Source organism: Mercurialis annua, linkage group LG3 (assembly GCF_937616625.2).
Source record: "Mercurialis annua linkage group LG3, ddMerAnnu1.2, whole genome shotgun sequence".
NCBI lineage: Eukaryota > Viridiplantae > Streptophyta > Magnoliopsida > Malpighiales > Euphorbiaceae > Mercurialis > Mercurialis annua.
This window is the reverse complement of record NC_065572.1, coordinates 8764826-8777975: the sequence shown is the minus strand read 5'-3', so window position 1 is coordinate 8777975 and position 13150 is coordinate 8764826. Positions and strand designations below refer to the sequence as shown.

The window sequence follows — 13150 nt, the reverse complement described above, 5'->3', positions numbered from 1 at the left end:
AATTAAATTAATATATTCATATGATACTTCTAAGTAACTTATCCTTACAGAAATATTTTTAACAAATTAACTTTTTGAGTTCCAAATAAATTAGTTTAGATTCATCGAAAAAAGTTATTTAGTTTTGAATTCAATTTCACTGTTAAAAATAGAATTTTAACATCTCTCATTGTGATGCTGGTTGGTTGTACGAAATTAAATTTTAAATTTGATCGATATATATATTTTATTTTTATATGCATAGAAATTCAAGTTAATTAATTTGGATATGGTTTGGCATGATAAGAATTTTGTGAGATTTTCTAAACTTCATGATTTTAATCTTGTTATGCTTGCGAAATAAATTTGGTGACTTTTATGGCGTGAGAATTCTCTTGTGCGCAAAATCTTTTCGGAACGGTATTTGAAGCTCTTTTTTAGAAGCAAAGATGTGTAGTAACTCAAATTTGAGAAATTTAGGAAAACTACTCAAAATTTCAACATATTTGTAAAATATACCTCACCTCTAAAAAGTTAGAAGAATTACTCTCCGTTTTTCATCTTTATATTTTTACTCTAATGAGATTATAATTTAATTATTTACTCTGAATTTTGTCTTATAATACTCTATAATTATTTTCTCTTTATTTTTTACTCTTCTTCCTATTTCTCCTTTTTCCCATCTTCTCATGGTTATTTCACAGAACACCACCGCCATCATCCGTTCTACAACCCTTACCCGCTCGACTTGTTGACCCGTTTTAGATCCACATAAGCAGACTCGACATTTGCTGCTTGCTTCTCCAGTCCTTTGCCGGAGAAACCCAATTTGTGCCCTTTTTTTACCGTTATCTACTACCGCTGTTCATTATTGCTTTTTGTAGTTGAGCTTACACTAACAGCGTCGCTTTTGGTTTTTATTTGCCAAACTTGTGCTTTGACGGTTGCAGAGATGGTTTTCCTAGTCGGCGTCAACAATGATCAAGAAGCAATTTTTTAATCGATTTTTAGGGTTTCTTTTTGATTTCATATTGTTTAGAGTGAATTGAATTGGTTAATTTCATATATGGAGATGTCATAGTTAATTTCATAAGTATTATTTAGAAAATAGTAATAATTTCATGATACCAATTGTAATTTTAAACTTGTTCCTCAAGTGACAAGCAGTGCAGTGAAGATGCGGCTGCATGTGTGATTTACCTAGCAGAATATTTTTTTTTCTGGGTTTGATGAGAAATTCTTAATATTAAACAAGTGAAAGTTTTCCTAGTTTTTTATTTTGCCTGAGAATAATGATTTGTGTGTAAACATTGCCTGAGAATATGATGAGTTGTTAACAGAATTTAAAATGAGAGAAAGGGTTCCAGTTTTACAGGTTAATGTTGAGATGTTAAGGCATGCTTCAAAAATATACACTCCTGCTGTATATAAAATGTTCCAAGATGAGTATATGAAGGTTTTGGATTGTGTTATGCACAGAGTTGACAAATCTGAATTTGTTACTAGTTACAAGGTTCAATGTGGTAAAAAGGATCAAGAGCACTTGGTTTCTTTAGAAATGTCAACAAGAACTGTTAAGTGTAGTTGTATGAAATTTACTTTTGTAGGAATTTTATGCGCGCATGCTCTGAAAGTTCTTAATAAGAAAAATATCAAACAGATTCCGCCACAGTACATCATGAAGAGATGGACAAGAGATGCAAAAGTTGGAACGATTAAGGACAATTATAGTATTGGGGTTGGAAGTACTCCGCAAGAGTTGATAGGAAAAAGATATTCATCTATGAGTCATAATTTTCGAGAAATATTAACACTTGCATCAGAAAGTGAGGATATGTATGAACATGCATGTGAAGATTTCATAAAATTATTGAAGAATTTACAGGAAATGAAGATAAGTAGCGATCCTGCTAGTTTATCTAATTCAAAAGATGATAAAATATCTTCTTCAGTTATATGTGAAGTCAAGACAAAAGCAACAGTTGGACGTCCAAGCAAAAGAATTAAAGGTGCTTTAGAAAAAAGAAAAAAGATCAAACAACCCAAATTGCAGGTATTTTTTCATATATAAAAATATATTTATTTATTTTATATGATTTTTTATAAAATAATTATAAATATTATTTCTACATGAATTTCTTAGGTTGAGAATAGCCCTGACATCTTTATTGAACAAAATAAATTGGATGCTGAATTACAAATATCAGAAAATATGACTCAGGTACACATTGTAATAGAGTTATGACATTATTTTAGTTAATATGTTACTTCAAATATATTTACATGCCATTAATTCGTTTAAATGAATCAAGTGAAAGATGTTTATCCAAAGAGTCTATTACTTCTCAGGAGATGGCCGAACATTTATCACAGAATGCTACGTCTTATACATTTTCTAATTCGGATACTTTTTCATTCACTCAACTTCTTTAGGTAATTTGACAATTTAAAAATAAATTTTTTACTTTTTTTTATTATTACAATATTTATGATAACAATAATTATATTTTTTTTGTAGGATGCAATTGCAAGTTCTAAGGAGAATAAAATTGAATGAATTAAGTATTTTTGTTGAATTTATTTTTATAATTTTTTTTGCATTGTAGATTAATTTTTTGTTGATTTATATTAAATTATAAATTGATAGACAATTTTAATAAATGTTAGTATAAAAAATTGTCGTAGATTAAATTTTATATTATGAAATAATGAGGATACATGTTTGATTAGCAGTACTATACAACTCAAAGATTAAATTTTGAAGAAAAGAATTGTTTATACAATGTTAATCTAGGACTGCGTGCGGGAAGTTTCAGTGTGGAATACTTAACTGGCTAATTTTTCAGTTCAGTCCTAGAATTATTAAGGACTGAACTGGAAAATTTACCAGTTTGGTAAAAAGGAAAAGTTTGTGAGGTGGCAGCCTGACACTGCAGGAAACTCTTGCTGCCCGGGCAGCAGGAAAATTTTCCTCTAAAAAGAATTACATAATATTTACACAAACTTGAATGTACCAAACAAATTGAGGAATCTTTCTGTAATACTTCAGAAACCTTAGCAAAAGAAGCCACTCGAATCTCCAAATAAAATATTTTACAAGAATGGTTCATCTTTTTCATCTGCAATTTTTTATTCAATTTTCTCAATTCAATAACTTCCATTTCTAAATTTTCCATCAAACTGTTATAACTACCCTCTCCACCATTCTTTTTCCTTGAACTCAAACACATTTCTACCACTTGCTTACACAGAACACCCTTTTCAAACTCCAAAATTTCAATTCTTTCATATAGCTCATTAATCTCTTTTTTTTTGTTTCAAGCTCCAACAATCTTCCATTCCTTTTCACTTGTGATAACTCTGCTTACAACTCAAACTCCCTCTTCTTAGATTCTTGAAACAAACTTCACCCTGTCAAATTAACAAAGAAAATATAGTAAATAGATATTATTAAACCGAGTCAATATTGTATTCGATAAATTATCAATCATCACATAACAATGGAACAAATACACAATGTGTAATATACATAAAATAAAGCTAGTAAAGGAGTTATAAAATTAAAATTATCGGTATAATTAGCAATATCTTCAAATTGATCATCATCATTATCAAAATCAACACAATCATACAATAGCAACAGATCCAACAAGTCTCAATTGATCAAAATTCTACAGCGCAGAGAATAAGGGAAGTAGAGCTAGGGAAGAAGAGGAGAATCAGTGAACATATGAGGAGCAATATACAGCGACGCCGATGAATTACGTAGCCAAGAAGCAGCACCCAGGACGATCTCGTGGAGAGAAGCGGTGGGATTCTGACGATGACAGTGGTAGTTATGAGAAATAGAGAAGAAGAAGTAGTAGGTGGAGGGTTATAAGTGTCATGTTTTTTCTTAATTTGAGTTAATTTTAGGTTATGAGGGATTTGTGGAAAGTTTTTTATTTTTTTGAGAGATTATTGCTAAAACCAATATTGTGAGGTAAAAACATAACATCATGACACTTTTAGGGGATTTGTGAAAAAAACCCATAAATATATACAATTATAATTTACTTTTAAAAAATAAAAGGATAATTTAACTAACTTTTTACTTCTTGTGAAAATATAATTTTTTCTATTTTTACAGGACGGGTACTAATTATTAATATCCTTCCATGATGTTAGATCAAAATTGTTATTTTTCTCTTAAATTTTAAAAATTTATTATTTCAGAGAAACACTAATTTTAACCTAATTTCAAGGATGATAGTAGTTATATATGCTATGAACTATTATTAACTGCTTGAAGTAAAATAACATCTCTACTACACTGTTAAGGAAAGAGCAAATTTTATTAAGAGGATTTAAATGAAAATGTTATGTAATAATTTCTCAGTTTAGTCTTCCCCTTATCAAGAAAAATAAAAGAACTCAAGACTCTGCCACAGGAAACACAGAGCCGATGCAGTCGCGGAAGCGGTAACACTTGATGTTAATAGGGTATGGACCTAGCTCCACATGGTTGTCTTCTCCACCCACATAGTAACAGAGGGTGTACAGTGCAAGTTCAAACTCGGGGCTCACGCCGACTAAAATGCTTGACACAGATTTGAGAACTCCATTCCATTCAAACTGAGCAGTAAGCAACTGGGTTTCAGAGTCAGGCTGCAAAAACAGGAATAGTTAGTAAGGACTTCTTCAGAATCGTTTTCTGTTGAGAAATTAGGCGCAACGGAAGTTAATGGTGTCCATTTGGAAAATATAAAATAAACAGCACAATACAGAAGAAATTAAAAGACAAATTTATATGGTTCAAATAATTGTCTACATCCTGAAGGAATGAATGAGTTAGTTCACGAAGATTTTTAGGAGTATTAAATGGATAATAATATACCTATATTACATTACAAAACAAAGTATGAATAAAATCACTTACAATCTGTCCACGTTGCCGGGGGAAAACATAGCCTTGGTAATCAACCGTCCCTTTTTCTTCTTCAAGGTAAAACTGAACAAGTAGAAAATTTAAAATAGATGTAAATTTAAGAAATAAAGTATGACATAAGACAACTAAAGAAATGAGATCATCAGAAGATGCACCTGAAGCCAATTGTGGAAGCCAGAAACTTTTTGTTCCTCATGGTTCTTGATTTCTCCAACAAAAACATGTTCAAAGGCAGAAGAGGAAGCAGAAGTTCCACCTCGACTGTAGAGATCAAACCAGAGACTTGTCAATGTTCTTCTGAAATCGCGGGAATCTTCAGACAATATGCCTTTGCGTGCAAGATACTTATGAAGATATTTAATTGGTGCAGTTCTACTAATTTCTTCTATAAAAGCAGCTTGCTCTTGCGTCTCTTCAGAAGTTATAACTTCTTTGCCGCCTTCAATTGGATTGTAATTATCAAGCAAAGAACAAAAACGGGAAAAAGTAGGTTTTCTTAGTACATCTTCGTTTAGCCAGCTAAATAGGCTTCCTTGTGCCATATCTTCCTTCTCATAGATCTTCTTCCCCTCACCACAATCAATTCGATAGTCCTTTCCAGGCACCAAACGATTCATGTCAAGTTCCCAGAGCTTGTTGCAAGCTTGTGAAAAGTCAGCAAGCTCCTCTTGTGAGGGTACTAAATTGGTACTATCTTCAACCTCATCAGAGTATTCTTGTTCACTAGGAGGTCTTTTAAATCCATGCCATTGATCCTTTTGAATCTGTAGGACAAACATATTGCACATAATTCAGTATTTAATGCGTTAACAAAGCAAAAACTGATCCTCCTTCGAAAGAAGCTGGAAAATTTCAGGACGAGATAATTTTACTAAGCACACGACACAAGAGCTCAAAGATTGTATTAAAATTAAAATGTGCCTTTTAGAATGACACAAGCAGGATCGTTATTCACCTTATGTGGTTTCTTAGGATTTTTTTTGCCAACAGTCTCCCAGCCATCGTTACTATTCTCCCCTCCCTCCTGCATGCGAAGTTGAAAAACTTCAAAAATGCCTCAAAAAAAGGCAACAAAATATAAGGTTCTTTTTAAAAGAAAACAGTATTAAACCCCAAACCTCATTAACAACCTTTCTTCCCGGTTGGTTTTGGTCATAGCCATGTCGCTGATCACCTTCAAATCTTCCATAGCCTGTATGAACTTCCTGCAATTGCGAAATAAAGAGGATGAATATGCTGCTCGGTGTATGTAGAAATATCCAATGAGCAAAGAGTAAAGATACATGAACGATTTCTCAGTGCTAATAAAAAACTTGAACGTGATACACATTTTGACAAAAAAAATCTCATAAAATTTAGTATTTAGAGTGCAATTTTTCTATGGTCATAACCTTCTCATAATGTGCAAAGCCATACACCACTGCGTCAATCAGCTTTGTTCTCATATCATTAGCATAACAAATACCTTCTAGAAAATGAAAATTATCGATGCACTTAAATACTTCATAAATAAAGAGGGAATACAAACACAAACATCCTCTTATTTTCAAGAAGGCTTAATTACTTAAAAACCATCCACCTTAAACTTTTTTTTCGTTTATACCCTGACCTAGAAAAAAATTCATTTATACCCTGACGTATGTGTTTATGTTTCACCTCTACCCCGAGGCACTAAATTAACCTCTTTTCATTTAAAAAAAAAGTTTAAAATAGTCCTTCATTTAGAGAAAAATTCATTTCTAATTAAACTTTAATTAGCTTAGGTTAAAATGAAGAACTATTTTAAACTTTTTTTTAATGAAAAGATGTTAATTTAGTGCCTCGGGGTAGAGGTGAAACATAAATACATACGTCAGGGTATAAATGAATGTTTTCCTAGGTCAGGGTATAAACGAAAAAAAAGTTCAAGGTGAGCGGTTTTTAAGTAATTAAGCCTTTCAAGAATCACATTTGCAAAAATCTTATATCATGATGAATTCATTTCCTTCAAAATGCTTTAAATTGAAAGAATTGAATTATAGAAACCGAGACTTTTGGAAATCACGAGAGTTTGCAAAATCGAACTTAATCAAATCGAACTCCTTCTTTTTTACATTTTTCCAAACACTTATACGCATGATCTGAATCTTGTTTTACTTCTTAAAAACAATTATGTCTAATTATGTTCTTCAATTTTCAAGAATCACATATACAATAATGAGACAAATAGATCCATCTTAAAAGGCTAATTATCAATAACATGTAATTATAAGATTCAAATAATTTACCAAAAATGATTAAAATAAAATAACAGTTAAAAATAAATAAATAAATGGAAACCTTATTAGGTCTGCTTGAAGGTCTTGAATTCCACTCCTTCTCAGGCTGGACTCCTTCATTCTGATTGGCCCACTGATTTGCGGGACGATGAGGATGCCTCACTTGATCAGCACCGCCATCATCTTTATCCTGATCCCCGGACACCACCTGCGCATTTAAGCAAAAATCAAGAAACAAAATCACAGCAGATTAAAACAAAATAATTGAAGATCAGACTCTTACTTGAGCCCAGCTGGAGGATCTCGACCGTTCATCTCGCGATTGATCTGAGTCGGGTTGATCGTCGCGGCCAAGTGCGACGTCCATCAAGCCCTTGATCAGACCCTCCATTTTTTTTTCTTTACAGAAGAGAGAGTGAGAGTGTGTAATGTGTTGTTGACTGTTTTTGGATATTAAAGGAAGCAAATTAAAGATGGCGGGTAGTGGCAATTTCTGTAATTATTTGTTCTTGCCGACATTTTTTTGCCCGTTGCCATGTGGCTATTTATCAACCAATCTCACTAAATCTATTTTTTTCCTTTTAAAATTTTGGATTCGTGTTCATCAATGATGGGGTTTGATTGGATGCTTTTCTTTTTTCCGTTTTTTTTTTATAAATATTTTTAAGTTTTTTTTGCCAATAAATCTTTAGTTGTCAACTTGTCATCTCTCTCTCCTATTACTCCAATTAAAGAAGGGTAGTACTATTCGCCGCCCTAAATAACCACCCACCGCCCAACTTTTGACCAAACTACCCCTAAATCATTTTCATTTTTTTTAAAAAAAATTCAATTCTCTCAAATCAATTAAAAACCCAACGAATATCCGAACGAATTTATAATAAAAATGTTAAAATCGACTAAAAATAAATCTAACAATTAATCGGTTTTAAATTTTTTCATTTAAAAATTTTTAATTTTTTTTTTAAAATTTTTTAATGGGCCATCGACGGGAGATGGCGATGGTCCAATGGACCATCGTCCAGCTTTGGCGATGGTCCAATGGATCATCGCCAAAGCTGGACGATGGTCCAATGGACCATCGCCATCTCCTGGCGATGGTCCATTGGACCATCGCCAAAGCTGATGGTCCAATGGACCATCGCCAGGAGATGGCGATGGTCCAATGGACCATCGCCAGGACATGGCGATGGTCCATTGGACCATCGCCATCTTAGGGCGATTGTCCATTAAAAAATTTTAAAAAAAAATTTAAAAATTTTTAAATGAACAAATTTAAAACCGATTAATTGTTAGATTTATTTTTCGTCGATTTTAACATTTTTATTATAAATCCGCTTGAATATTCGTTGGGTTTTTAATTGAATTGAAAGAATTGATTTAAAAAAAAAACTGAAAATAGGTTAGGGGTAGTTTGGTCAAAAGTTGGGCGGTGGGTGGTTATTTGGGGCGGTAAATAGTAGTCCACTTAAAGAAGTAAAATGAGCCAATTTAGTTAAATTGTGGGTGTTTTTATTCAAAATTATAAATTTGTTCTTAATTGATATTTATATAAAGTTGAAGGATCAACGTTAACATATATATTTATCTTTATTCCAGCTGTATTATAATGTGGCAGTAGCTTAATTGTGGTGATGTGTAATATACCTTATCGAGAATCGTGAGTGATGGTTATCAAAAAGTTCACATATGAGAATTACTAAATTTTTGTCTCTCAAATCCAAATTCAATATGCTATCAAAGTCATAGAAATCTGATCCTAAAATCTCAAAATATCATCTAAATCGAAGATGATTATCAATCTTGAAGTTTTTGATATGTTTTGCATTCAATCGTCATAAAAGAAAGTGCATACATCGGCAATTAAAGCTCTAGGCTTGCAGTGATTCAGATCGAGCATCATGCATAGACCGGAGGCGATTTCTTACTAGATCTTGTATTTTTTTGAAAATTGTTTCTTTCCAGGAAAAGCAAGAAACAAGTCATTATGTCACGTTCCTTAGTTGAAGTTGAGTATCGATTTATGGCTTCTAAAACTTGTAAATTACTATGGCTTAGTTATCTATTGCATGATTTGAAAATTTTAATGTCTACCCCCACTGTTCATCATTGTGACAATAAGGCAGCTTTACATATAGCTGCCAATCCAGTCTTTCACGAGTGCACTAAACATCTTAACATCGACCATCGTTTGGTTCTCAGCATTATAAAGATAGGCTTCATCCTCCCAAGCTTCACTCCTTTAAAGCTTCAACTCGTAGATATTTTGACGAAGTTTCTTGGCTCAGCTACACACCAGTTCTTACTTTCTAAGTTGCATCTTGTTTCTTAGGAAGATTCAACTTGTGGGGGGGGGGGGGGGGGGGTCTATTTTAATTATCGGGCTATAATAATTAAGTTTGAAAAATATAACTCGTTAAAGTGGGATTAAGTAGGACTAAGAAAAATCTTGAAAAAACTAATATAAAATAAATTATAAATCCCGGGATAACATTTTTAAGATTATTATCTGCAATGTAATTTTAGAAATTTATCGGGAAAATTTCATTAAAAAGTGAGATAGTTTTAATAATTAAGTACCGTAGATCATCAAATATCCGGGTTAGGGTATCAAACTGTCACTTAAACTTTGGATAAACCTAAGGATCAAAACGTGTTTTTAGCCAATAATACAAATACGCACACACGCACACACGCGCGCGCACACACACATATACACACACACACAGATATATATATATATATATATATATATATATATATATATATATATATATATATATATATATATATATAGAAACCCTCCTCGTCGTCGCACTTCACAGCCACCAGAGGGGGGAAAATGAGATGAAGTGAGGTTTTCTAGATATTCAATTCATAAATTCTTACGTTATAACTTCGATTTCTTCGATAATCCGCAAGTATTTAAGGTAATTATTACAAATTTGGATTCATTTTTGTATAAATTGGTTTATTTAAGTTAATCGTATCGGTTTGTGGAATTTCTTGGTATTTTAAGTGTTTTTGATACAAAATCGAGTTGTATTCTAGTCGAATTGATGAAATTATTTGTTCTCGGAGGTTGAAAGGAGGTCGGATTGGCACGAGAAGCGACGCACAACCTGTTGTGCAAACACACAGCTAAGCTGTGCGATCGCATTGCAAGGTTTTGTTGTGCGAACACACAGCAAGGTTGTGCCGTGCGAGCACACATCGACAGTGAGAGGGAACTTGGGCCCTAATTTCGAACGGTACATTCGATATTAATTTCAAATGTACTTTAAAACATAAATGTGGATGTCTTAGACGATCAAAAAGAATGTTGGTATGATACATAATCTTTTTATCAAAATGATATGGTTTTTTAATCAGGTTATTGATTATTAAAATCGATTAAAAAAGATGTTACAAATTTATATAGGAACCGAGATTCGTGTTTTGAAAGAAAGGTTTAATGTTGGGATTCGTTTAATTCTATATGTGAATGTGTTGTGTCTAGAGTCAAGTCTACAATTAGGATTCATTATGTGAATTATGTTTTAACGTTTGAATCCTACATTAAATCCGACGAGTTCGAGAATCTCGGGGTCTGTGCAACCGCAATAGTAAAGGCGTAATATTTTGAAATTTAACAAAAAAATGTGAGTTTGTATATATTTATTTTTGAATATTTAAAATTGCATTACTTTATATTTATAAATATTTTATGATTCCAATTACATTTTTTTTTTTTGAAACCAATATAAATCTGGTAAAACATGCTACATATTGATATCAATAGGACTGCGTGCGCACTAATGACATCGACCTAGGATTATGACCTAGTAAGCATAGTAAAGGGGAAATATTCATACCCAATGAAAACGCATTCATAGGCTCTACTTGCTTATTTGATTCGTTTCGGATCAGAAATATGAACATAGGCGAAACAACTCCAAGTTCTCCAATAAGACAAGTCTGATTGTCTTTTCTTCAAACTCTCATAAGATGAAATCTTACTATTAGGTCTCAGAACTCTATTAACCATATAGCAAACAATCAACAATATTTCACTTCACCAATAAGAAGTAGCACCAGAGTTGAATTATAGACACAACAACTTCTATAAATGCTTTATTTTTCTTTGGCCAAATAACTAAAAAAGGCCAAACCTTTCATAAAAATTTCATAAAAGTCCAAACCTTTCAATTTTATCCAATTTGTCTTAAAACACACGATTTTGTTTCAATTTTGTCCAACTACACAATTTTAATTATGTGGAGCTGAAGTATGGCATGCCACATCAACGCCACGTAGGCGCCACATGAGCAAAATTACATAATTGAACAAAATTGTAACGAAATCATGCGTTTAGGACAAATTGGATAAAATTGAAAGATTTGGATTTTTATGAAACTTTTATGAAAGGTTTGACCTTTTTCTTTTGGCTTTACTATTTATTTCAGATGAAAAAGGTGCAATTTTTTATGTATAATACCGTGAAGGTTATGAAATTCCATAAACATGCTTGATTCATATTCAGTATCTCTATCATTGCGAAACTTTTTTATTTTCTTATCAAACTTATATTCAACTTCTGTTACAAATAACTTAAACATGTCAAGTACATCACTTTTCTTTTTCATCATATACAAATATGTAAAATCAGAACAATCATCAATAAAAGTGAGAAAGTATTATTTACCATTTATTATTAAAGTGTCATCAAATTCACATATAACAAAATGTATTAAACCTAAAGGTTCAAATTCTCTAATTATTGTTTTGTGTGATGTTTTAGTTATTTTACTGCAAAATTCACATTTTTCAAATTCAGTTTGAGTCATTTTAGAAATTAAACCGAAAATACTCATGTTGCTAATTGTCCTTTTATTAACATGATAGAGTTTAGAATGTCAAATATTAAAATCAGACAACATGCAAACTGAAGCAGAAATTTTATTAATAATGTCCACATTCACCTTAAACATGCCCTCATAAGCATAACTTTTTTTCCCACAAAAATACCATTCTTAGTGATGGTGTACAAATCACCCACTAATAGTCTGAAAAAACACAGCCATGTTAAGAAGATAGCAGACACCACATTTTTTCTCGTCATAGGAGTGTGCATGACATCCTTCAAAATTAATATTTTCCCCAAAGTAAACTTCAGTTTGACAATTCCACTTCCAACAACAGTAGTGGTGTGGGTATTACCCAACAACACTTTCTTATCATCAATAGCAGTGTATGTTTTAAACATAGCACGCTCACGACAAACACGACAAGAAGCGTCGGCGTATATCCACCACCCATCTAATCCACCGACTAGGTTAATCGCATATATCATTTCAGTAATCATAGTTGTGAACAGCTCTTCAGTTAGGTTAGCATGCAGAATAACACTTGGCATGTGTTGATACTTGCGTGCCATATGACTCGATTTTCTACAGTTAAAACACTGAAACTATAGCAAGTCATTTCCGATAGTTGGTTGTTTTCTCACAATATGGTTCCTTGAAGGATTACCATTTTGATTAATATTGTTACAACTCATATTTTGGTTCGTGTTCGAGTTGCAAATCCGATTCTTAATTTTTTTTCCTTTGGGCTTCAGATTCGCAGAACTGAACTTTCTGATGTTGTTGGAAACAACAAGCACCTAATCTTGTTGGTCCTGTTTTCTCGCTTCTTCCTCAGTTCGAAGGCACAATCAAACTAACCAATGAGAATTTCTTGATTTTGTGCCTGAGGAATTTATTAAAATCCTTCCACGAATGAGGTAGTTTATCAATTAAAACATCAACTTGAACCTGTACGGCAAAAACCATACCTTCTAAAATAATCTCATGAGCGGTTTTTTGCACCTCGTTGGACTATGCCTCGACAGATTTGTCATTTGATATTTTAGGTAGCAGTTGACATCATATCTTTTTGTTCCAGCCTTCTCGGTGTTCTATTTTTTCTGCAGTGCCTCCCAAACCTCCTTTGATGTCTTGTCATT

General features: G+C 32.5%; 2 protein-coding genes across 4 annotated transcripts; one reads left to right on the top strand and one right to left on the bottom strand.

The window, feature by feature from the left end:
• The first annotated feature begins 241 nt into the window (after positions 1-241).
• Positions 242-2432, top strand: LOC126673386 (protein FAR-RED IMPAIRED RESPONSE 1-like). The gene is made up of 3 exons (XM_050367513.2): positions 242-2032; positions 2123-2200; positions 2329-2432. The coding sequence occupies exons 1-3, from the start codon at positions 1328-1330 to the stop codon at positions 2410-2412; spliced, it is 867 nt and encodes a 288-aa protein (XP_050223470.1). The 5' UTR covers positions 242-1327; the 3' UTR covers positions 2413-2432.
• A 1862-nt stretch (positions 2433-4294) lies between these two features.
• On the bottom strand, positions 4295-7622 carry LOC126673383 (uncharacterized). 3 transcript variants are annotated; one of them, XM_050367509.2, is made up of 7 exons: positions 7448-7622; positions 7226-7372; positions 6037-6111; positions 5862-5930; positions 5062-5670; positions 4898-4969; positions 4295-4626 (listed from the first exon to the last, which is right to left on the bottom strand). In XM_050367509.2, exons 1-7 carry the CDS (start codon positions 7553-7555, stop codon positions 4393-4395), a joined length of 1314 nt encoding a protein of 437 aa, XP_050223466.1. In that variant the 5' UTR covers positions 7556-7622; the 3' UTR covers positions 4295-4392. The 3 variants fall into 3 exon arrangements, with proteins under 3 accessions (XP_050223466.1, XP_050223465.1, XP_050223467.1); XM_050367508.2 differs by having other exon boundaries at positions 6025-6111; positions 7448-7621; XM_050367510.1 differs by lacking the exons at positions 5862-5930; positions 6037-6111; positions 7226-7372; positions 7448-7622 and having other exon boundaries at positions 5062-5709.
• Between the last annotated feature and the right edge of the window lie 5528 nt (positions 7623-13150).